The sequence below is a fragment of the Rhea pennata genome, chromosome 5 (genome assembly GCF_028389875.1).
Source record: "Rhea pennata isolate bPtePen1 chromosome 5, bPtePen1.pri, whole genome shotgun sequence".
Classification (NCBI taxonomy): Eukaryota; Metazoa; Chordata; class Aves; order Rheiformes; family Rheidae; genus Rhea; species Rhea pennata.
Window position 1 is genome coordinate 16050413 of NC_084667.1, and position 25437 is coordinate 16075849.

The window sequence follows — 25437 nt, forward strand, 5'->3', positions numbered from 1 at the left end:
AGTAAACTGAATCTACCCATTTTTTAGACTATGCCTATATGAAAGAAATGAAAGAATTGTCTTTAGCTTGTGTTTAAACTTAACATTGGAGAGGGTATGTTAATATGTATATGTGTTTTGGTTGATTTTTTAGGCAGGTAGGTGTGGAAAGAATAAAGCTATAGGCATTTAAGAATTGTCTAAGACTTATCAATTCAAAGATGCCTTCCCACATTCTCACACACAGGAAAATGTACTTTCAGAGCAATAAAACTGTAACAGTTTAAGCGTTTAATGCAGGAGGTCAGATATGCAAATAAATGCAAGCACAATTAGCAAACAGCATTTAGGAATTTGATATTCCTTAAGAATAAAAAGCCATCTAAAGGCAACATTTTTAATATCCAAATGTGAGATTTAAATTTTCAGAGAGGCATGTGGATCCTGGTCTATCCTCATACTTAACTCCAGATCCTTGGGATAGCTAGATGAGACATGTAGCTGTCCTATAGTCAGTAGGCTGCTCCAGGAGGATATTCAGGCCTCTAGGTGGGAAGGATATGAAAGTCAGTGTACTTCATAAATTCTTGTTTGTGTGCAACTATGCCTTGGAAACACATCATCAGCTGTAGAAAGTCACATCTTGGATGGGGAAGAGCACAAAGAGATGTACTGCTATTCTGCCACTGTTACTTAGAGATGCCCAGTGCATTCAGGCCACCTTCTAAGAGTACCTGATTTAGTTGTTGTGACCACTGTAATATCAAGGTTCTGAAGAGATTTGGGCCAACTGCTATCTGGCCATCCGGATGCTGGCTCCATATGCAGTCTATAGCAAAATGTAGTTCAAACACCTAAGTTGAGTACATGCCATAATCTGTCAGAATTTGGCCCTTACTCCACAAACATTCTCAGTGAAATCATTTTTGATGCAAACTCAAAGTGTTTTCAGTACGTTCTGATGTTTTGTTTTGTTTTCCTATTATGGCAAACCAGCCTCTGAGAGAAGCCTCTAAGTACTTTGCAGAACAAGGAATTCCTTTCCCTAAGAAGGTGCCAGATGAACAGGAAACATCAAGTCTGAAAGAATGCTACATTGTTGGTGACAAAGAAAGCCCAGAAACGCCTATTGTAGTATTTTTCCCTCTCGTAAATGACACCTTCAGGGACTACAAAGCACCTGGTAAGTTTACAGCAACCCACCACTTCTTCAGAGGCAGCAGCCTTCTGCTTTTTGTTACTGTGCAATATCTATTGTTCAACCCCTGTAAACACTTAGGGGTTCAGAGTCCCGCTATGGTTTCAGATATGCCTAGATCTGAACTATACCAGGGACCTTAACATACAGCATGTTCTTTGACAACAGAGCAGCAGCTGGGATGAGCCTTGGACGTGCATGCTGCCCCTCAGACTTTTTTTCACAGTTTTCATAGACGGACTATAGAGTTCACAAATGAAAAACATACTCTGCCTGTAATGGCAAAATTTAGCAGGATTAGCAAGTCATTTGCTTTCATACTTCTCATTCCTTCCTGTCCGAGAATGCTCTTGGGAATCCAAGGATTTCATTGTTTACAGTCATTTCCAGGCTTACAGTTACGCAGATAACCTTGAAAACAAAAGTGTGAACTAGTAAAGTGATGAAAATATAACACTGAGACATGTGGTCAGCTTCTGTTCACTTCAGTGAGTCCTAGAGTTTGAAATCAAGAGAAGAGTTTAAATAGCAACATTGCCAGTCACTTCAAGATAGGTGAACTCTAACAGATATTTTATTTTAATCTTCTCTTACAACTCCACACTACCTATTCTGATGCCAAAAGTCTCAGTTGTTTCTTCTCCAGATGATAAAATCACTAACTTTTACTATGGAAAAAATTTTTTTTTTAATCACTGCAGTGCTTAAAAGGTATGCTGAAAACCAAAATGATATGATGGTATATAGTACATGAAATTTAATTAAAAAACCAAAGGTCCTTATTGTATTAATTCTTTTTTTCCAGCAATTATTAAAAATCATACAGTATTTTTACTTTGTAGATATTCTGGATTGAGTTCTTTGCTTATTTGAGGTATGGAACTGGGATTTTTAACAGGTTTCTAATATGCTAGGGATACTTACACAGGTGCATACAACTTTAAACTCAAGCACATAATGTAGATCAGCTGCCTAAGAGGTTAGTTTCTGTAGTTGCCCTTTCTAGAAAGAATCAGAGAAAGGAGAACAGGAGAAAGAACTACAACAGGAATGGAAAATTAGCTCCTGTATTATATTGCTTTCTGTGGGAATTTACCTCCCTCTTTCCCTCTCAATGATTTGCAGAACCCATGGATGGTTCTCAGCTTAGCTATCTAATATAAGGTACACATCAGATGATGTGTAGATGCTATTTGTCAACCTAAATTATCAGGGAATCTAAAATGGTGTTTTATTAAGTATGTAGCAGGTGTATATGAAGACCTATGATAGCTGCATATTATGCACTTTTGGACAAGTCTGTGCTGTCTGACTGGTTCAGCTAGTAGCTGCAACTTGATATAAAGAATCAGAGAGAGAATAGGTCCTGGTGAGGATATCGGAAGCAGGAGCTTCTGTTGAGCTCACACACAAGGACACAGCTCATAGAGGGGGTTAGGAGGCTGCTGCCTCTCCGGAGGCGCTGCCGCTCACCATGCTGGCAGGACAGATGCCACAGAAAGCTCTGAGGCTGGGAATGAAGGTCTGCCCTTGGGCCAGCGACAGACAGGGATCGGCGATGGGTGTAACTTGCACCACTTCAGTACCATGTCCTGCCCCCAAAATAGATTGTGCAGCATCAAAAGTACTAGTTTGATTACACAAATGGGCAGTTTTTCTAGTGTTAGCTCATCCATGAGCTTGTCCAGCAGTGAGAATGTTGAGCCTGGGCAGTATATAAGTAAAACTGACATATTTAAACTGAGTTACTTCTGCATGAGTTAGACTATCTCATGTTTGGAGTAGAAAGTGGAATACCTCTCTTTGAGGCTGAGTCTGCTTCATTTAAGAATAGTACTAGTTGCTCATGACTCTCTGTAAAGCTAGACAGAGTAGGTTTATGGATCTTACAGGCACTCTTCGAGGATAAACACTTTGAGTGAGTAAATTGATTTCTGGAAACATAAAAAGATTTTTTTCTTAGCAAGACAAGCACAGAAAAAAAAAATCCATGTTTGAGAAGATTCCCCGAATGCATGTGATCCTTTCAGTGGAAGAAAATGATGAGTTTCTGCAAGATCTGTGGCCCTGTTTTAATATAGATATTGCAGGTATTTGTGACTGAAGGGATAGATTGCTACCTGTGGTAATAACCTGGTGTCAATTTAGTGGTCTCATTGGAAGCTGATAGAAAAATTCTCTCATCTTTGGTGCTCTCACATCTATGATAAGAGGTAATCAAGCATTTTATTTCCTGTCAGTATTAACCTTTATTAACTCTCTCTGATAGTTTTATCTGCCATTTGTATTCATTTCTATGTTTGGCACCACTTTTTTTTCCTCATGCCAACTGTTAGAAAACCTAGGGGTCTGTGGAAATGATGGGGAAGGGCAAAAAATGTAAGAATCCTTATGTCAGGGCACAGGCTAGCCCACAGTAGTAGATCTCCGGCGTAGCATTTGATTGGAGCCCAGGAATCTGGACAACCAAATGAAATTCATTGAGATTTTCCCTGGGAGATGGAAGATCTCCACAAAACTCTTTATTCTGCATTTGTACTAAAAGGCAGATGTAAGTTCAGTCTACCTGTATGCTATGTTGCATTACTGCAGAGCTGAGCCAAAGCTAATATGGTCAAGTGGGCTTTTGACATTCTTTGAGTGTGGGCAGAGAGCGTTCACATTTGCTCAGAGTTCAGGAAGGGCAAGTCTGCATACTGTGTACAGTGTACAGCATGTACATACACCCTCAGCTCAGGTGGTGTACATTGCATGTACTGAATTTAGCATATAAACATATTTCCACCAGCTCAGTAGGTGATGACGTGGTCAAGAGAGCAGCTAAACAAAGAGCACCCTTCCTGCCAGTGTCTAGAGCAGGCGGTCAGGTCCAAGCTGAGATCAGCTGCTGCACTGAATCATAGGTGACTTACTTATGAAGGTCTTAGAAAAACAAGTAAGGAGATCTGGTTTCTATAGTCAAATGAATTAAAATAAGTTAATTGAATTTGTCTTCAGATTATAAAACATGATGGATCTATTTTTTTCCAGAGAAGACACTTCTGGGACTATCCGCCTAATTGTTTTGCCTGAGGCTGTCATATATATGTTGATTATCCTGGGATGATGACATGCACATGAAAAAGTCTTTCAGTATACCCTGCCATGTCTCAGTGTTTCAGGCAATATTTGACTCGTTCTCACTGCTGAGGTTTCATAAAGCTTGTAGTTTCTTATAGTAATAGGTAGCTCAGGGAAATTACAGTTAATGTTTGTGCCATCTGCTTCTGGGCTCTGTCCAGATAATGGCTCTGTGACATCTCCAAGTTTAGATAATAGAATCTAGTTTTTGTTGTCTCCTTTGTATACCTTTTGATAATTCCTCCCAAGAGCTGATGTAGCAGATTGTGCTAGGAGATAGCTGAGCAGAGGGGTATCTGCAGAGGTCACTGAAAAGGCAGGTCTGCCTTTGGAAATACCCTTCATCTGAATCCCTGAAATGGGTGGATTTTCAGCAACCTATCTCTAGAAATGTGAAAGCATAGTAGAGAGGGAAATAAGAAGTAAAGGCACAGCTGGCAGGCACAGAAAGTGGCAGTGGTATCAGAGGCCTTTTGCTGGTAAAAAAATTACGCTGTCATGACGCCCTTGTTGCAGTTCCCTGCTTTGGGAGAAGCAGAGGAAAGGAAGAGTAATTGCTCTTTGGTCATCACCTTATCTAGAAGTGCAAGGTGCTGCGATGCCCTGGAGAGCAGCAGCCTCTGGAGGGAGACCAAGGGTGGGCATCAGGCTGTGCTAACAGCTTGGCCTGGGGCTGGAGGAGCAGGCAGAGATAGACTGCAGTTTCACTTCCTATGTTCAAAAAGGAAACTACTCTATTTGTTTTGGCATTTTCTAGGGTGCCCAGAACAACCTTTACCTCCACCAGCTCCTCTACCCATGGCTACCAATCAAATATACCAGCAATAAAACGTCTGTGGAGGGAAATTTTGGGGTTGTGATTAACTGCGCATGTTTGAGAAATGTGCAGACCCTAAGTGTGTTTCGCTAAATAACCCAATCATTGCTTGTCCCTTAGGTGTGAAACGTAGTCCCTCAGAGATGGCAGAGGGTGATGTTGATGTTGCCAGTACCTGTGGTCCATATTACATAAACAATCTGAGTTATTCAGAGGAAAATTTTGACAAACTGGTGAAACTAAGTTACTACAATGTCCAGAATAACAAAGACTTGATTCTTCATGCCTTGCACAGAGCAGTGGAGAGGAAAAAGAAGCATAAGTAATAGCCACCACTGCAAAAATCACAGAGTGGTGATGGCATGTGTGTGTCCCCAATCAAGAGGGATCCCAGTATTCTGATGACTGCTCAGCACTAGGAAATATAAAATATCTGAGTCCTGTTCTGAGTCATCAAGGAACTTGATTAGAGAATGAGAAAAAGTCAAAGAATGTTAAGAAGAGCACTCTGTCACCAAAAATTCTAAAGCCTGCCTGTCAGTGAAGGGAATAAACACAGAAAACAAAGCTCTTCCGTAATGAATTAATGTGCTTCCCTTGTTTAAAGAATCAGGACTGTGGCCAGGTGAGGCTGTGCTATGCTCCTACTTGTAGAAGTGACCTTCAGGCCAAGGCTGAAATATGCAGACAAGGAAATGTGAGGAAGTTGATGCTGACCGTGTTTGTGTTCTACCTGTTCTATAAAAAGAGAGGATTTAAGTCCAGAAATGCAACAGAGAACAAAATCTATTGTTTCTAAAACAGCATCAAGAAGCCAATTTGTGAATCAAGGAGTCTTTATGTGAATGTAAATAAATATTAAACTTTATATAATAAAACACTTTTTGGTGTCTAAGTTACAGCAAATAAATGTTTTTGGAGGAAATAAATGTTATAGCAATTTATTTTAGGAAATTCCTTCTCTACAAGCAGAAAAATTAAATACAACATGCAGACTGACTTCATAGCTGCTGAAAAATATTGAAGAAGTGATGCTTGCTCCAGACCTAGATGCAAACTACCTCAGGGTATTGGGATAGCTCGACTTTCAGATTTCATTTAAGGTCCGTCTCTCCAAGAACTGACTCACACTAGTTTATTTAATTAAACTGGATTTAAATGTTACTGGTACATTCTGAAGACTTGAGACTTCAAAGCTTTTGAGAATGTTACATTTAAAAATACATAAACAACATGGGCAAAGTAGATCTAGAATTATATTTCTAATACCACTCACCCAAACTATGGTATCTTCCTCTTTTTAAACTTGCTATAGAGTACTCCAGCTAAAGGTAATAGGAGGTTAACTTTCAACTTTCTGACACTTTAGTCATCACATTAATATGGCTCCTTTCATACAAGCATTCCATCTTCTTGATGCAGATATAGCAGGTTTAACAGCAGTTGGATTACTACCTGGAACCTCAGCTGAATTCTGGAAAATGCTGAGCACTGCCTGAGTGAATCCAAGTTCTGGGGAGAATTGGGCTCTCATGGAGTGTAAAGAGGGACATACTTTTGTGTGGACAGAGTCTGAGAATTGGAAGTAATCTGCAAAATAAAACACAAGCTTTTACAAACCTGTCCTCTGTACTGGACAGGAATATATAGAACAGAGAGAGAGAGAGGAATAGTTCATTTGATTGTTGGGCAAAAATGATAAGGTATCTCTTATGGATATATCAGAGTGCATGTTTCTAATTTTCTAGGTTCAGAGTTGCTCTGTATTCAATACTGAATGTTATTTGAGCGCTATGTTTGAGAGATGAAATCCCAAGTCTCCATTTATATGTTTTCCTAGAATTAGTTTAATGTCTATTCAATTTTCCTCTTAAAAAAAATATTAGAAGTCCTGTTTCTCCAAGCCCATGGCTCTTTGATCTGTTTCCTAGAGGCTTCTCTGCTCATCAGTTCTACTGTAGTATCTCTTGTAAAGAATTCTTGATATTGTGGGCCTTAAATGAAAGCCCAATGAATCCCATTGCCCACAAGATCAGGGGTCTCCCCCTAGGCGGTTAACAGAAATGTAATTCTTCTATTTACCACTTAGGTCAGTTAACACTTACCTGTTGGAGCACACAGTAGGAGCCCGTACAGCTCCTGTTTGGGCTGTATGCCCCAAGGTTCACTTCCCATGGAAACCAAGGAGCAGAGGGTCATGCTGGTACATGTTGCATCTCATCCTGGTGTGGAACTGGATGTAGCCAAAGGGCTGGGAATAAGACCTGGGAATCTGGAAGCACTCCCAAGTTCCATTATATAGTTTTATTGTCTGAAGGGCAAAAATTATCCAGTGACAGCAGGAAGCATCTAGGCAGGAAGTTTAAAAACAAGCAGGACTAGGTGTGTAAGTGCAAACACTTCCCTTCCCTGCCTGCAGCTTTCCAGGAGCCACAGGGGGTCACAGAGAACAATGAACATTTTATCTCATTTTGAAAGAGTACAGTGGAACTGATGAAATAATTCAGTCTATCTGTGTTCTCTACACCCAGCAAGAATATAGAGGAAAATGGCAGGGATGATCAAAGAGGGGGATCAGCTTCCATACAAGGCGTAAATAGATAAAGAATATGCAACCTAGAAAAAGGACATGAATGAAAGGGGGGAGACAGAAGATTTGGCCTTAGCCTGAGGGAGATGGACTGTGCATCTCTCCCCTAACATGAGACCTTGAGGGGATCAAACAAAAATAACAAGTGTCAGGTTCAAAGTAAACAAAAGAAGGTAGTTCTTCACACAGCACATAATTAATTTATGGACCTCTGGATGTTGCCATTGGTAAGTTTACATGGGTTCGGCAAGATTAATATAATTATATTTAACGAGCTTGGGGGGAAAAATCATAAAAAAGAGGACGAATGTGAAATTGAACTTTAAAAATGGGATTTCAAAAAATGAGGAAGCCAGTCAACAAGACCCTGCTTGAAGTGATGTAAAACCTTTAGACTCAGCATGGAAATTGCAAAAAAAAGGTTGCAAAACACATGCACAACCCTAAATAAAGTGTGAAGCAAGGAACCAAGAAAAGGCAGAGTAGTTAAATGCTCAGAGGCAGAGCAGTATTAAAACCTAGCATCTGTTCTTTGAGGAACAGAGCAGGGAGGAGAGAGAGAAAGGACATATCTAAACCTGCTGATGTATTTAGAAAAGAGTAGGAACACACAGACAAAATGCAAAATGGAAATTACGAGAACTGCAAAAGGTAATGTGAATCTGCAGGCATGCTGGACCAGCTAAAAGTAATTACAATGATGGGAATACTGCAAAGAAGCCAAAGACTTTATGTAAGTGTACTACAGGCAAGATGTGGTTACAACATACTGTTTATGCACAGAATTAGTAAAAATTCCCACAATTTTTTTAACTGTAAGCCCAAGCACCTGTGCAAGTGAGCACAAACAAAATGTGCTCACTTTCATGTCAGAGAAATATTTATTCATTTTATTGATGTCTTAACTCTGTTAGTGCATATGGTATCTCTCCCATTAAAATCCGTTGTAAAATGAACAGAAAAGATGATCTTAGGTGGAAGAGCTGAGGTTAAAAATGATGGCTGTGTCCGCCAGGTAAGTTCCACACCAAAATTTTAATGTCATATTTAGAAATTTCACTGTAATTAGAAGAGAGTTGGTTGTCTAGTGTAGCAGTTAACCCCCACGGCGCTTAGTCACGCACGTCTTTGACGCCTGAGGACGGTTACAATCCTCGGAAAAACGTGAGGAGGATTTTGGCGAATCTCTGCTCAGAGCGGATTTGTCAAGAGCTTCGGGCTCCCACCCCGAGGGCCTGAATTTCGGCGGCGGAAGGGGAGCAGGCGGCTCCGATCTCCAGAGGAGGATCAAATTACCTCACAAGCCCCGAGCCACCAGCGGCGAGGCGGTGCCGCCGGCGGGACGCGGAGGGCAGGGCGGGCCGGGCAGGGCCGGCGGCGGCGGCCCGCCCCCGCGGCTGCGTGCGCGGGGAGGAGCGGCGGCGGCGGCGGGCAGTGCGGCGGGGCAGCGTGGCGGGCGGCGGCATGTTCAGCTGGCTGGGGAAGCAGGGCGGCGGGCGGGAGCGGGGCGGCGGCGGCAGCGACGTGGTGCAGACGGTGACTGGGGGGCTGCGGGAGCTCTACCTTCGCAAGCTGCTGCCGCTGGAGGAGCACTACCGCTTCCATGACTTCCACTCGCCCGCCCTGGAGGAGGCCGACTTCGAGAACAAGCCCATGGTGCTGCTGGTGGGGCAGTACAGCACCGGCAAGACCACCTTCATCCGGTAGGCGGCGGCCCGCGGCGCCATCTTAGCGGCGCCCTGCGGGGGGCTCCTCGCCGCGGGGGCCCCTCCGCTCGCATGGCGCCTGCGCGCGCCCCCCCCTCCCCAGCAGGTGCAGGTGCTCGTGCCGCGCCTCCCCCCTTCCCCGCCGGCTGACGAGCGTTAACGGTTCCCGCGGCGCCGCCTGTCCCGCACCTCCCCCCCCCACCCCGGGCGGAAAAGCAGCATAAAACCCCCCTCGCTGACAGCGTGCCGAGCTGCTGGCCCTGCGATAGGGCTCTTAAAAGCGGCCTGCCGGTGAAATACCGGGTCCAGCAGGGCCGAGTTTGGTCGCCGCTGGCAGCGCGAGGTAGCGGTGATGCTCGGTGCGCGCAAGCTGCCGTTGCGCTGCCGGTTTGAGCCCTGCGGCGCTGCGGGTGGGCGCCGCGTCTGACAGCTTCCTGTGTGCCAATATTCTCCCAATTTCGCGCTCTGCTGGGAAAGTGCAACCTTGCTGCCCGCTTCCTGCCAGCTTTATCTAGCTAAATTATTTCGAAGAAAAATAGTCACTTCAAGCTAATATACCATGGCTGCCTCCGTCGTTGCAGACTGTTTAACCCTCCCGTTCTTCCCCCAAAGCAGTTTACTGCAGTAGTTTGTATGTGAAGATAGGGGAGAAATGGAAGAGCAGTTTGGGGCAAAAGACACCACAGTATCTTGGAAAAAAAAATCCTTGCTATTTTGTTTAATTACATTGAGTAAGAAATATCACTAGCATGGCAGCCTAGTAATAATGTTGCTCTTGTATTTTCTGTCTTTTCTGTTTTCCTTAGATGGTAATGGTGATGTTAGGAGGCTGAAGCATGTGTCTCTTATTAGAAGACTGTGACTATTTTGTATGTGTTTGTTGCAGCATTTGGCTCTTAGAAATCTCTAAGAAAGATTACTTAAACTTTGCAAGGGGCACCGAGAAGTCAGTTGGATCAAATTTTTGCCTCCTTATATCTGAAGTTCATTAGAATCTTTCCTGAAATTGTACAAGTCTCTCACTTTTAGTTTTGAAGGTTACTGGCAACCCTACCGTGACTTTTTTGTGCTTTTTATTGTACAAAACACCTACCTCCCTTCTTCTGCTTGTTTACCTTTACTCACCTGATCATTTTCTGATGTTTACAGAGCCAGTCATGTTTCTTTTCCTGTTTCACAATTAGCTGATTGGAAGCTTAAAGCAGAACTTGGTTCTTTATGGGTTCTTACTGAATTTCTGCAAACATTTATGTACAGTGTCTTTGCTCAGAGAAGTAAGTAAAAGTAGAAACAGGGCTATAATTAAGAGAAACTTAGTTGAGGGATCGCCAAAGGCAGTAGCCAGAAAGCACTCAGGGAGGGTTAACTTGGGTTTTTTCTAATGTTCATTTAGGCGTGCTGATTAATGTCTGTCTGTCTTGGTGTTCAAATTAAAACTACTTTATGGGCCTGAGTATACTTCCAGGTAGGTGTTCTTGGCTTATGGAAAAAAGAAGTTGAGAGCATGAGTAATTTTGAGACAGAATAGTCCAGATTGACTTACCAGAACCTGTTCAGCCTGTCAGCTGAGTTGCTGTGTCATGTGCAATTCATAGGTGTTTCTTTTCCCTGTTCCTTTTCCTAAGGAGTTTGCCTTAGATGAGAACACATGTTCTTGATTTATAGACGCTCGTGTGTTCTGCCCTTTGTAGTTGCCTGTGTTTGATTGGAGTGTAAGTCAATATTGGGCTTAGAAACACTGATATTCCTTGTGGTGCTTTAAAAGTGTTTTTGATACTGTTGCTTTCTAAGTAACCAATTGCTGCTTTACATATGTCCTGTAAAATCTTAAGCACTAGGGCTGGCTGATACTAATGTACAGTCCGGGCAGGAAAAGAAACATCATCTATTACAATTATTTCCAGCCTTTTAGCCTAATTTCCCAAAGAAATGAGGCTTCAGTGGTCACCGCTGGGGGAAGATATCCTGACAAATTTTGAACCCACTGGCAGATGTCAGCTAAATCTGACAGAGATAAAGGTTTCAAAGGCATTTCCTTAAAAGCTTTATGAAAATACCTGACTGAATGGAGGAAGAGAATTCTACTATGGTATGCCCTTTTCTCCCTCCTTTCCTCCTCTCATATTAGGTAGATTGCAGTGTGGTTTAATCCCTTATTAGGTATCAAAGAACTCAGAAAGGAATTCACCCTTGAGACCCAATCTGTAATAAAACAGCTGCTATTGCTTCCACAGGACCACAGTTCAACCTCACCATTAACACCTTCCCTAGGGAAACCAGATAAGTTTTCATTACATTTGTGTTCACTGTAGAATAGATTAAAAACTGTCAGTATTGGAATGAGAACACACTCCATTCAAAATGGACAACAACTTATGATAACAGTGTAAAAGTTATACTGCATTGACTGACATTCAAAAGGCAATTTTGATAGGAAAAAAAAAAGCAAAGAAGTGAAAAATGAAATACTGCTTGTATATAGAGGCAAGACTTAGGAGAGCAGAAATGGGAAGCTATTATAGTATCCAGGTCAACCACATATGCATTTTTCTTTCTAATAGGATGAATTTTCAATGGAAGAGTGGTATCTTGCTCTCTAAAGATTGTTTTAAATCATAGATAGTAATTCTTAGAATGAAGTTTGATTAGATTAAAATATTAATTAGAACTCCTTTCTGTTTCCCAGCTTTTTTTCATTGTCAGTTTTTTATGAAGGACTGTGTACTGAATAGGAAAAAAAGAATCATATACTTCAGTGGAGGAGATTTTTGTTTTGTTTTTTAATTTCTGAGGCTATAAAAAATTAATTTCACCTAGATGAATAATTTCTCTGAAGATATGCTTAGGTGTTTGTTACTTTGGTGGCAGATGGAATTAAAAGGAGAACATACTAGATTTACTTTAGGTTCACATATAACCGTAATAGGAAATATTATCAGGTTTTGTTGTCTGATAAATATTCATTTCGGATTTACTTTTTGTGCTACTAAATAAAACAAGATAATTTGATATAGATGTTGTCATGAGAACTGTACATTTTTAGAACTCCACCCAGTTTCTTCCACCAAGTCTTCATGGAAAACATTGATCTAGCAATGACCAAATGTCCCTAAGTGTTAAGCTTTACATACATACATACATACATACATATATAATATATGTATATATATACATACATATATATATGTATATACATACATACATATATATATATGTGTGTGTGTATATATATATATTTTTAAACCATGTTTCTAATTTTAACAGTGTTTCTGATCTTTCAGTAGATGATTTTGTACTATTTGCACCTAGAACAACAAAGTAAAACTAGACAGGTTCACTGTCAAAATATGGTGCAGTATGACAATATTGTTTTTAAATCTCTGGCAATGCTGACAATTCAAAGAAATACACCCAGGCCCAAATAACGATCCTTGCGTTTGTCTGATTGTTTTTTAATGGGGTGGGAGGATGGGTGAGAGAGGGTGCTCATCTTACCTATAAGCTGCTTGACAACATACCTGCTGTGCTTCTGTGATTCTCTGTTTGTCATGGCTGCTCTAGAGGAAGACGAGGGGAAAGGAGGAACAGAAGAGAACTGTAGTGTATGAGAGAGAGAGGAGCTAGTCTGTGCAGTTCTGTAGTCACCAATCTCTTTCTAATGATGAATTCAATTTCTAGTCTGTTACAGTAATGCATTTAACTTGCTAGTAATAGTTTTTATTTTAAAAGTGTAAGAGACTGACTTTTTAAGAACTCCTCAATATGAGGAAAAAAACAGTTAAATTCCTCAGCTTGCCAGGGTATGCTTTTAGTTTCCCCAGAAGTTATTCTGAGGTTAAAATGGTAAATTTTCTTCTATTTAACTTAGCCAGAGCTGACTTTTATAAAAGCACTATATTGTATACGTAATATTTGGAGCTTTCAAGAAAATTGCAGTTGATTGTGTGGCAAGAATGGGCTACATCTTTTTATGGAAAAAGATTATTCTCAATATCTCTGGGGTTATAAAGCTGAACTTCTTTCTTACTGATGGCACACACAATGAGTTTTTTTAAACACAGTAAAACTAGCACATGATTTTTGCTCTTGTATGAGAATTCTGCTCTGAATAAAAAAAAGTGTAGGAGGGAGTTGGGGGTACTAGCTAGTTTTGAGTCAAACAGCCTTATCAAAGGAGGCTTCAGTTTGTCTCCATAGACCAGAACAATCGCTAGTGAGTTCTTGCCCAGTGCTGCTCAGTATGGTAAGCTTGTGTTGGTATGTTAGCATGGCTTAGCTGAAGAATTGAGACCTTGGATGGTTATCAGCATCAGGAGCTCTGGATAATCTTCACTGTCTCTGGAATTTCTGTAAAACAGTTTCCAATAGTTTGACTACAGATCTTGCAAAGCGAAATAGAAGGATGTTTGTTAGCCATGGAGATGGGTTATAGCCCAGGTAAAAATAAAGGGAGAAGAGCAAGTGCCTTGAATCAACAGGATGTCTGTTGTTTGATCTACACTGTCTTTGGGACATATGCTATTTTTAAGCTTTCTTCCTGAACTCCCTCTCTGCTGAAAATTCCTGAGAAGGCCATGAGATCACAGGTGTTAAAAATCCAGGTATTTTTCTATCTTAATGTAGCATACTGTACAAAAAGTTGAAACATTTCTGTTTATGGAACACTGGTCTTCCCTTTTGTGCAGCTAAGTGAAGCTGATATTTTCATATTGAGAGGAAGGGTGATAGCTTATGCAGCCAGCGCTCAAGATGTAAGGTTTATTTTAGGCTGTACTGATTCTTGATGTGTGACTGTCAGACAGTATCTTAATTGCCATTACAGTGTGCTGCCTGTGTCTGTTGAATATCTCTACCAGGCCTGTGACTGTTGAGTGGGACTTAATATTTGGAAGGAGCTCTTACCTACATGCATTGTTGTCATTATAAAAGCTTACTTTTTGTGTTTTATTTTTTTGGGTGTTTTTTTAACTGTATCTGTGAAGTTAGTTTAAAAGTATCATTGCAATTCAGCACTTATATTCAAGTCCAGTATTAGTGTAGTTATTGGAATATGCAGATAATCTAAATTTGCATTGTTTTTGTTCTGATCTGAAAATCAAAGTGTTGGAAATCCTAAAAGGTGCTTGATACTTTCAACTTTTCATAAATTCTGCAAGTGTTGCATGTGCTAGAAATTTTATGAGCAGGCCATGAGATTACTGTTTCTAGTGATCCAAAGGAGGAAGACTGTTGAAGGTGCATCACCGTGCCTCTCAGGGGCATAAACTTGTGATGGATAGCAATTGCACTCTTATCCTGGATGTCTGCTATCCTGCATTCAGATCGCATTATGTAGTTCTGCATGACTTGGAGTCTGGGACTTTTCTTAGGCGAGTCTGATTTAGTACAATGTTGTTTGCTGCTATTCCGGGAGCTTCTTGTCAATTTGTGTCAGCACCTTATGAATTGCTTGATTTCTGTCAGCAGGAGTCTGGCAATGATGATTCATATCAAGAAAAGAACTTAGTTATGAATCACATAGAGATTTCTTTTCTCTTGAAAGAAGGGCAGTGAGGAAAAGCAGAAATGAGATTTTTTAGAAGTAGAACATTTCATGATAAGTTGAAATCTCATTTTGGAAGTTAAAAGTATAATTAACCTTTCAAAATCAGTGCTGCAGATAAAGTCTAATTTGACTTTAGTAAAAATTAAATAAATATAGTGGCTCTTGCAAATCAGTCATTACAAGCTGTTTTAGAGGACTATTGTCTGTCATGGTATTCAATGAGAAGGTAGGGATGCACTTTTCTGTTTCAAAAATTTAGCTGTTTGCTAAAGCACTTGAATTGTTTGTGCATGGAAACATTGAAGTTTCAACTTCTGAGCTCTGAAAGGAGTTTTTTCTTCACTTTGTTCCTTCACATTTGCCAAATAAATCATATATTTCGTGCATTGTATGCTCAGCAGGTGAAGAGCGTGTATGGTTTTCTGTTTTCTTTCATTTTTCTTTTCTTTTTTTTTTTTTTTCCCCTTGGAAAGGAGTTTATTTGTCTGATCCTGTGCATCAGGGACAGGTTATTCCAGAAGCAGAACAAGTTATTTCAGCATGTTCTGTCCTCAAAGTGTCTCCTTTCCTATAGTTTTAAGCTTTTTTTTTTTTTTTTTTTTTTTTAAGCAGAAAGTTGCAGTAAATCACAAATCGCTGTTCTCTGGTTTCAGCCTCTTAGATCATAGGCTCCATGTAGGAAAATAGAATTGTAAGTAAAAGTATTGAGCTGCCTGGAATCAGTTTAAAGCTAGTAGAAAGAGACCTTTGAAATGGGTAGTGTAGATTTAATTCCTTAAAATTAGCTTCTTCTGTGCACTGATACTGTAGCTGCTTTGAACATTTTGGCACTGGAGAACTGAAGGACAAGTAAGATTCTTCAGCAAGTACAGATACTTTGTGGCATGTTTTTGCAGCTAAAGCAGACTGCAAGTCCTTTCAAATCAATAAAACCATGACATAATAGAGGAACAGGCAACTGTTGGGAGATTAAGGACCAGGACAGACCTACTGCTAAAAGACCAGTGTCAATCTAGAACATGCTCAAAGCTATCTAGTACTGCCATTGAACATGGGACTGTCACTCATGCCTGAAGAATTCTGGTTTAAATCCGGGTTGCTTATTTTTAAAAAAACTAATTCAAAATTGATTTGAAGAACTCCAAGGTGACATGAAACCTGTGGAATTAATAATTACTGGTAATACTAGTTGATTTAAGAGAGGATTTTAATGCTCTTGTAATGTCAAGTTACAGCATACTGAAAAAGTTATTCGACCTTAGTCTTCAAAAGTGATAATTTTCAAGATGGTACTGTTGTGAATGAAGACAGTAATACAGATATACTGTAAAGGTAAAGAGGGTGATTTGCTCCTTTTCAAAAACGTAGGAGTTGTCAGAGTGTTGACTGGGGTAATCTTGTAAGCTGGAGGCTTACTTCATAGGCTTGTGTGTTTTCTTACTTCTCACTTACCATCCAGGGAGAGACACCAACAACTTTTTTGTTGAGTACAGGCTCCAGTTCCATTAAGTTTTAGCTTTTAAATATGTGCATCCTTTATTTGAGATCTTGTCATCTTGAAAGTCAAGACTTGCTGTATCGGACTTGGTCCACTGAGTACATGATGTTTGTTTCCCTAAGTAGCTTACTCAGGAGAAGGTGGAAAAGTCTTTCTGTTGGTACATCATTGCATGACTTGATGTGTCAAGGAAGTAAGTTACCTTTAGATCTGAGGTTCTGCAAGTATAATTTCATTAACAATTATTATTTGACATGTAGACCAAAATAAAATCTCCTTTCCTCACTCCCAGAGATGCGATTGTATTGCCTCAACAAGTATATGAACTATGCCTGTGGTAAGATGAGTTAAAGCTATAAAATCGTATGTTGTAACTGAATTCATTTAAGGGTTGGATCTGTCAGCAAACTGACAAATCTGTTAATGGGATGTGTTTCAAACCACTCCTTCTCAATACTAGCAGCATTCATAGCTTGAGGAGACATAAATAGAAGTGATGTCTTTAATTTTGTAAGCAGTGTGGTGTTTGCTAGGCATCAATAGGCCTAGCAAAGTACTCAAACTACAACACTGCGATTATCAGTAGAAGCATGCATTTGAATGGTTCAGGTGCTATAGTTGAGACAATACTTTCCAGCCTGTTTTTGTATAGAGATTGACTTTCTTTATCCTATTACCTATTTTTTCTGAAAAACTGGAATTCACTTCTGATTTCTTTTTTCCCCCTACCTAACAGAATAGTGAAATGGAGGAAAAATACAGTTTTATGACTCTAGAGCATATACATACTTCGGAATTTTCAAGAAAATTGTAAGTATTTATTTCTGTCATAAATCTGTCATTCCATTTTCTTCCTTTGCTCTATCTCTAGATATCTGCTTGAGCAGGATTTTCCAGGCATGCGCATTGGTCCAGAACCTACAACAGATTCTTTTATTGCTGTGATGTATGGAGACTCAGAAGGAAGTGTTCCTGGAAATGCCCTAGTTGTTGATCCTAAGAAACCATTCCGCAAACTCAGCCGCTTTGGAAATGCTTTCCTGAACAGGTGAGGTTTTGGTTGTTTGCTGTCTTCTGGTTGTACATTTAAATTTCTGCTTGATATAATCTTCAAGCATCAATGTTTACTATGTCTTTTCTGCTGTACTCATTTTGAAAAATACGAAATAAGGATATTCAAATACAAGTAGTGGCTGTTCAAGTAAGTTAAAAATTACAGTACTATGTAAGGTAGCATTAGCATAAAGCTAAGTACATATTTAGGAAAAAAAATAGAGGAAAAAAGGTAAGGGGTGTGTGTGTGTGTATATATGTTAAATTATCAGAACAGAAAATAATCATTAAAACCAGTTCACAGAAAACTGCTGAAGTGCTTCACCTGTTGACTTGTTTGTAAGGTATTAGGCAGTTGAAGCTTTAGATCAGTTTGGGCATAAATCTCTCTGCTTAATTAAACTAGTAGATGAATACTATTTAAAAATTACCATCCAAAACAGAGATGCATTCTTTGATGCTCTTTTGTTGCTTTGTGCTGTCTTGTATACACCAAAGTTCTTGATAAAGCTCTTTAAAGTTGTGAGTTGCTGAGATGTGTAATAAGACCTACACGAATGGATAATATTTGAATGTACTTTCTGAACAAACTATTTATTCAGGCTGATAGCTTGTAGTGATTAATTTTGGAGCTGGTCTCTGAGCAATCCAACAGACACAGGAGGTTAGTGTTAAGCTTTGGGTAACTGTTTTATATTTATAAAAAGGGGAAAGTTGTTGAGAGGCTATGGCCATTGCAGTAGGTAACTTGTATGACAGGCTAAATATTTCCTGTTGAAAGTTATTTATAACTTTATTCAGATGGTGTGAGTAATCACCTTGTTTTCTTCCTGCATTTAATAGCAATTTGACATGGAAGCCTGGTTTTAGAAGATAATGAAGTTGAACTGGTTCTCTCTTAACAGTAAACTTTCCTGTTTGGCTGATAAACACTGGCTTATGTGTTAAAAGTTCATCATGTAAGGTCTTAATCTCTTGCTGTGTATTTCATAGAAGAGAGTTTTTTAGTTGCTTATATTTGGCTTGGCTATCAGTTTATTGAGAGGTAAAAATTTGTGTAGTGGGAAGCTGCAGTTAAGCCATATTTTAAATAATATTTTTGTGGCCTAAGGCCCCTTCTGGTGAAGTTTTTAGCAGAGTTCTGTTCTCCAGAGCACTGTTTGATTTCTCTACCTCTCTGTATCACCATGTACTAGTCTATCCATGCAACTAGTTAGTATATTTTAAAATATATTATACACAGTATTCTAATACTTAGACAGAACATGTAGTAATACTACGTGTTTGTTTAGATGAATGAGTAACATAATTTCATGGCTAAATCACCTAGTTGTGTCAGGTCTTGAATTTTATGTAAGCAAGGTCATTTGCTAGCTGAAGATATATATTCTATATACAACAAAGTAACCAGCTAAATTATTCAAATACTTTTGCTCCTTGGTTGTTGTGGTACTGTTATATTACAGTGCTGTAAGGAACTTTATATTCCCCAACGATCACATTAGCTCTTTAAGCATGCAGACTTCTGCTGCAAAGTTTATTACTACCTGCACTCCCACCGTTCCCCTGGGCTGTCATTCTGATCATAACACTGCCTTTCGAAAACTCTCTACTCATTTCTTTTTCCTACTTTATGTAGTTGAAAATGTCTTAGGCTTCATTTCAGAATCTCGAGTAACTTCTCTGTGTTCTTACCCATGAGCATGTTACATTTTTTTTGTGTTGCTTTCTCTCAAATGCTGTACTGTCAGTGACAATCCTTTATTTCCAATATTGTATTTTTCACTCCTGTCTTAATATATTTCTCTACACTTCTCCCTCCTCTCTTGTCCCCTATCTTTTTCCCCAAAAATAATTTTTCAATCCAAGTGTTTTTTTTTTAAGGCAAAACTTCAGGTATCACTTTTCACGAGACAACAGATACTTACGCTGCTCAGTCAAATACCCTTTTCACCTGAATGTAACATGAGAGAAAAAAATACCTAAAACAATAGGGAAATCAACAAACAAGAACACAGTAGCCCAATCAAGACTTGTACTTAGTAAGTTAATGAGGCTGATTAGTGATGTTACCATGTCTCTTTTTTCATTTTCCCTTTCTTATTTCCCCCTGTGTCACACTACTTGTGATAGCTGGCATGTCTCTGAATAAATTCTTAGGCTTCTGACTGTAGAAACTTGCCTTTTACTTCTCCTATGTACTTTTAGGAAAAGTTTGGGGCAGGGGACCTAGTGTGCCCTTGGATGCCAAATGAAGTAAATATAGCTGAGGAATATTGCAGTATTCTCAACAGCTGGCACTGCTGAGAATAAACATGTGATCCTTCTGCATTCTAATATATATCTGAATGGACACAAAAAGATGTTACAGCAGATCTTTACAGAATTGTTGACTTCGTTTTTGCAAATGATGCAACTTTTATATTTGTAAGGATAGCCCAAAATTGCTGAGTTTCTTTAATACAATTTTATAAAATTATGAAAAGCATGAGAGATCAAAGTTCTTAGAATGCTAATGTGTCATAAGCAGTTAGTCATCTCATACAACTGTTTTTTGTAAAGCGATGTTTTTTTGTGAAGTTTTGTTCTCATCTGTGCGGATAGTACGTAGCTTTGTTTTTTATGATGCAGCACTTGAAATCACATTTTATACAGATCACATAAAAAAATGGTGGTTCAGAGCCAAGTCTCAATGTCAAAAACAGATATTCAAATACAATGAACACTGCAGTTTTAAACTGCCTGAAATACGAGTTTTGACATAATTTTAATCCATCTTCTGAGCTATAGATTTAGTTTAAAAACAGCAGCCAGTTAATTCTAATTTGAGGTTATCCTATTTCGTATCCTTTCTCTGAACTGTCTTCCTTCCTACACTAAAAATGATTTCTGTGAGAATCTGCTATGTTGTTACGTTTCTGCCTGTAGCTCTGCTTTCTTGCTCAACCTTTCCCAGCTGTCAACGATGCCTAGGTCAAAATACTGCGGCATTGTTCAGCTGAAATAATCATTCTTGTCTTCTCGTAAGATATGCTGAGAAACATCTCACTGATACTGAGCAAGTGCTGAGCTTTCTAAACTAAAATGAAGTTGTTTGAGTTTTCATCTATGTTTCTTCAGTCTTTACAGTGTTCCCAATTTATGATAGCTACTTCAGATTGTACGTACTAGTGATTGTACATTTTTTCTGTATGGATTGGATAGTTCAGAGACAATTTTTTTGTTCAACAGTGCATCACTGCTCTTTTAATACTGCCTTATAAGCTGGTAAAAAAAAATAGCCTCAATGGAACAGTTTGCTTCAGAATATGCAGTATTTAAGTTTTTTAGGTGTTTTTCTTTTAATTTTAAAAATTAAGATATTATCAGGTCAAGATGGGTGTTGTTTCTTTTATCACTTCTTTGGTTTCAGGGAAAAGAGGAGCTGATGCTGTCTTTTTTCTATTGCATCCAAGAAGGGATTCTGTGTGCTTTTGTTACTACAGTGTCATTATTCTACGGTCACTTGAGAAACAAGGTGAAGCTAGTTATAAGGCTATTTTTTCCCGATTTTCTTTTGTATTCTGCTTCTTCAGGTTATCCATTTATAAATAGCTTCTGAATTCGGATGATGGATCTTACATTTCATGTCTGATACTTGACTGCCTGACCTCTTCATAACTCAGATCATTTTTGGTCTTTGGAAAGTATTTGTCTGAACTTAGCATAGTTACAATTTGTTGTCAGTGATATCCTAGTTTTTCAGATATTATTCCTTCTAAAATAATTAATTAACGTTTTGCAGCCATTTTATAATTTCAGCCTGCAACTTAACCATGTATTAGACTGCCTTTGGGAGAAGGATGCTTCACAGCTGAAGTTATTATTATACTAATGAAGGCTATGAGAATTGGGAGACTTCTTCATGCTGTTGTTTGAAATTTAACGTGAATATTTACAATACATTGTTTTCTATCTAAGTTTCTGAGAATGATAGCTCAATTTTGATTGTTCAGTCTGACTAATGTCATAGTTTGCAAACTTTAAAGAGTAGGTTACATACATAAAATATGGTATTGAGCTGCTATGCAAGTCTCTTAAAGGCAATTTGTGATGAAAGGAGTTAAATTTTTCAACTATAAATTATTCCAGAAGCATCCAAGTAGTTTGGATTTTACATACGAAGTGTTCTGAACTTGTGGCATACGCAACTCTCAGATGCCTTATAAATTATTATTTTTTTTTTTTATATAAGGCCACCATTGAATTCATCTTCTGTCACAAAGCTTGGAGGTTATTATTTACAGCTTCCTATCTGTAAACTCTCAGATCTATCAGTGTGGAAACTTAAACAGTTTTTAATTTAGGTATGGTTGCCAAACATAGGGGCTCACTAAGGACTTCAGAAACTATTTTTATATATTTAAAAACTCTTAAATCTGTCTAAAAGTAGATAAATCAAGGGTAACTTTCAGTGTGAGCTAGAGCTGTTAATGTGTTTTTCTCCTCTTTTCCTGTAGGTTCATGTGTTCTCAGTTACCTAACCAGGTTCTGAAGAGTATCAGTATCATTGACAGCCCAGGCATTCTCTCTGGAGAGAAACAACGCATCAGCAGAGGTGAGTTGCAGGGGTTAAAAATTAACCAAGTTCACTAACTCTAATTTTGCTGTATGGAGAAAGCCATTATCCTAATCTGTTGGACACCTATTTTTGTGTCATGGAGCAGTGCAGTTTCCCAGACTTTCTTAACATGGGGTCCATTAAAACGATGTCTTAAGATGGAAGTAGGATTTGGAAATTATTCCATTGAAAACTGGTGATGTTGGGACCTCCCCTGCTAATATGACTGCAATTAATCTTCAAATGGTTATGGCTTCATGGGCTGTTGACTAATTAGTGATTTTTCTTTTGAGAGAAAGCCTTATTTTCATCATTTTAATGGTTTTCCACTAAGTAATAATGAATAGGCTTTTATACATACTATTGAAAATCATGAATGAAAGAATGTTTGATAATGTCTATAGCTCTTCAAGCTGTTTATGCTTAAGAATTGAGGAATGTAGGCTCTAAGTCAGGTGTTTTAGATCTAAAGGCTCCTGTCTTACTGACAGCCTGTGTAAGTGATTTAGTGTGAAACTGAAAATGAGTTTTTTGTTTTTTGGGGTTTTTTTTAACAAAACAATATCAAACTTAGGAAGTGTCTTAAAGTTGCATTGATATTAAGATTACAAAGTCAAGCACTGAAAAGTACAATTAAGTTGTCAGAAGGAAAAAAGCCTACATTGGTAGGCTGGTATTTGTCTCAGTTGTACATATCAAGTAAGCTACGTGGTAGTTGTTGTTCTGATACTACTGGACTTCCCTGTGCTTGGCTGTGTAACTATAATGCAATCTTAAACACAGCTTTATGCTTTTAGTCCAACTAATGTATAAATGGCAAAGAAACTAGAAGCTAACAAACTGACATCAAAAAAATTATAAAATAAAAAACAAATAACTCGAATGAGTTCTTGACCTTAGTTTATTGTTTCTGTGGGAAGTAGCTATGGTTTGAGCTGTGAGATAACCATGGTAGAGAGGACTGACCCTGCATCCTGTGAGATTCCTTTCCTCTTTGAAGGAATTTACACTCTGCTAATGCAGTATGGTTGGAAACTGAGTCTTATCAGCCATTACATCTGAGCATCTATTTTACTGTTCCAATGCTACTTAATTAGTAATTTGCTGCGCCTATGGCTGCTCTTTGTTTCAAATGGTCCATCTGTGTGGTATTTTTGGTATTTCATATATTGTGAATTATACATTTTTAATAAAAATTAAAATTCTAAAAGCAATTGAGCATGTTTTTAATAGGTTGTTTATGAAATTAGCCTGTCTTTGAGAAACTATTAAAACAGCATCACGCAAATCGTTTTTGTCCATGCTTCTTTCAGTTGCATTTAAGTGCACATCGGAGGATTCTCCAGTTCAAGTTACAAATGGTAGCCATCTACTGTGTGACTTATATGCTGTCCTCTGTTTTCAGACCTTTGCTTAGGGAACATGAACTTGTGCGTGTTTTGTCTGTGGGGGGGGGAAGGAATCAGTTCTTTAACCTGTACTATGTCTGGAATTTCCTGAGGAAATCCTGGAATGAGCAAAATGTATAGCAGTTGTGCAACCATAGTCTTTAGTTTAAATTGCACTGACAGAATAAGGTTAATTTCAATTAAGAATAGTGATGGAACACAGTAAAAATCACAAGTTGGGGCTATTAGCATGACCAGTGCTCGCTCGATTGCTTTCTCTCTCTCTCCTCCCCCACCCGCCTCTCTCTTTCTTTCATTGCTTAAAGGACTGTGATTTTTTTGCTGCCATCTAAAATTGCTCTTTTGAGTTAATAAAATATGCCTCTTGCTTTACTGTTCAAATTTTTTTTCTTGGTGGCGTGTGCCTTATCATTAGCTTTTATGGCCTAGTTGTCCCTGCACTTTGATATGGTAGACTTTTACCAAAGTTGACAGTGCTCAGTCACAAACTTTTCTTATCTGTTTCACAGACTTTAACTTTTATTTGCATCTCATGGCACTTTCTTGATGTGTTAAGAATTTGTTAAATAATGTAGCTTGGCATAGTTCTTTTATTAAAACTATGGGTCTATTGTATGCTGTTTAGCATTAACCAGTCTGGTTGTATCATAAATAGGGTTTGGGAGTCAGCTTTAGAGCATTGTGTTCTGTGTTCCAGGTTTGCAGGGCAACTGCTGCCAAGATTTAAGGTTTTGTATAGTTAGACACACCAGCATGCACTGAGTAACTACAACTGAGTATAGGAATTACTGCATGTTCTTATGATTGACAGTACTGTCCTCACCCTTATGTTTTTGAAATTTTGCGTAGTCAGATACTTTTCCTGTATATGATTTCCTGACTACTTATGCAGTTCTAGTACAGATGGTTGTGTGTTGTACAAATTAGGCTCATCCTGTGATGCTACACATTGCAAGGCCTATCTAAATTGCTTCCTGAAGGATTCAGAGAGACAGCAACATGTTTATGCTGTAAGTCTAATCTAGCACATTTTGAACTTCAGTTGTTAAAATTCCCTTTTAAATCATTCTACATGCAAATATAAGCAGGATTTTGCAAGAGGATTTACAGAGTCCTTAAATGTGTTTGTATCAAAGAAAGTTTTATTTGTGCACCTTCAAACCAACAAAGGTGTTTTTCTACAAAATTTATGATGTTATACATTCACTAGCTGCTTCTTACTGAAGTAAGGTGATAGATTGTGTACTTCTCTGGAACTGCCATTTCCTTTCCCTTAAACTTATGACAGGCTTAAGTGTAGGGACTCTTTACTTGCTAGGAAAGCTCTAAACATATGGGGTGATTCTTTAGGAGAATTTTTTCTGAGAATTTCAAAATTTTACATCTCAACAGCTTGAATAACTTTTATATTTCAACAACTCAACTGAAAGCTTGTAAAACTTTTTCTGCTTTTCTAAGATTTCCTTTTTCTTATGAAACTTGGTCCTTTTTTCTTTTTTCTTTTTTTTTTTTTTTTTTTTTTGAATAAAAAGAAGATGTGATTTTCATAATGTTGTAGTGTATATGACATTAAATAACACCTGATAAGGATACTTAGGTGCTTTCTACTCTGCGTGATCTTAGTTTTTGTTCATATATTTTGTCCTAGAGGAGGATGTTTGGCCAGTTTTTAACACTGCTGAGCAGTAACTTTCCTTTCTGGTGATGTTTTAGTACATTTAGAAAAGAAACAACCATTCTTAGCTTACAGGATCTTAGTGTAAAGGTTTCACTACTTTTTTCAGTATCATTTTTCCCTCTTACCATGAGCGATGGCTTAGCTATTTAACTATCAATAGACATAACACCTGCATAATGATAAGATTTGACAGCTACCATTAGGAGGTAGGTGAACCCCTTCTCAGGCCAATAAAGTTATCAAA

The 25437-nt window shown here is 38.6% G+C and overlaps 1 protein-coding gene and 1 pseudogene across 1 annotated transcript in view; both read left to right on the plus strand.

The window, feature by feature from the left end:
* The window catches only part of LOC134140712 (cytosolic phospholipase A2 epsilon-like), a 47395-nt pseudogene extending 41815 nt beyond the window's left edge, over positions 1-5580 (plus strand).
* A 3560-nt stretch (positions 5581-9140) lies between these two features.
* Positions 9141-25437, plus strand: part of EHD4 (EH domain containing 4) — a 32908-nt gene continuing 16611 nt past the window's right edge. Inside the window, exons 1-3 of the mRNA XM_062576858.1 lie at positions 9141-9407; positions 17325-17501; positions 22006-22103. Of these exons, the coding sequence (XP_062432842.1) occupies positions 9169-9407; positions 17325-17501; positions 22006-22103 (514 nt within the window). The 5' untranslated portion in view covers positions 9141-9168. The remainder of the gene's footprint in view (positions 9408-17324; positions 17502-22005; positions 22104-25437) is intronic.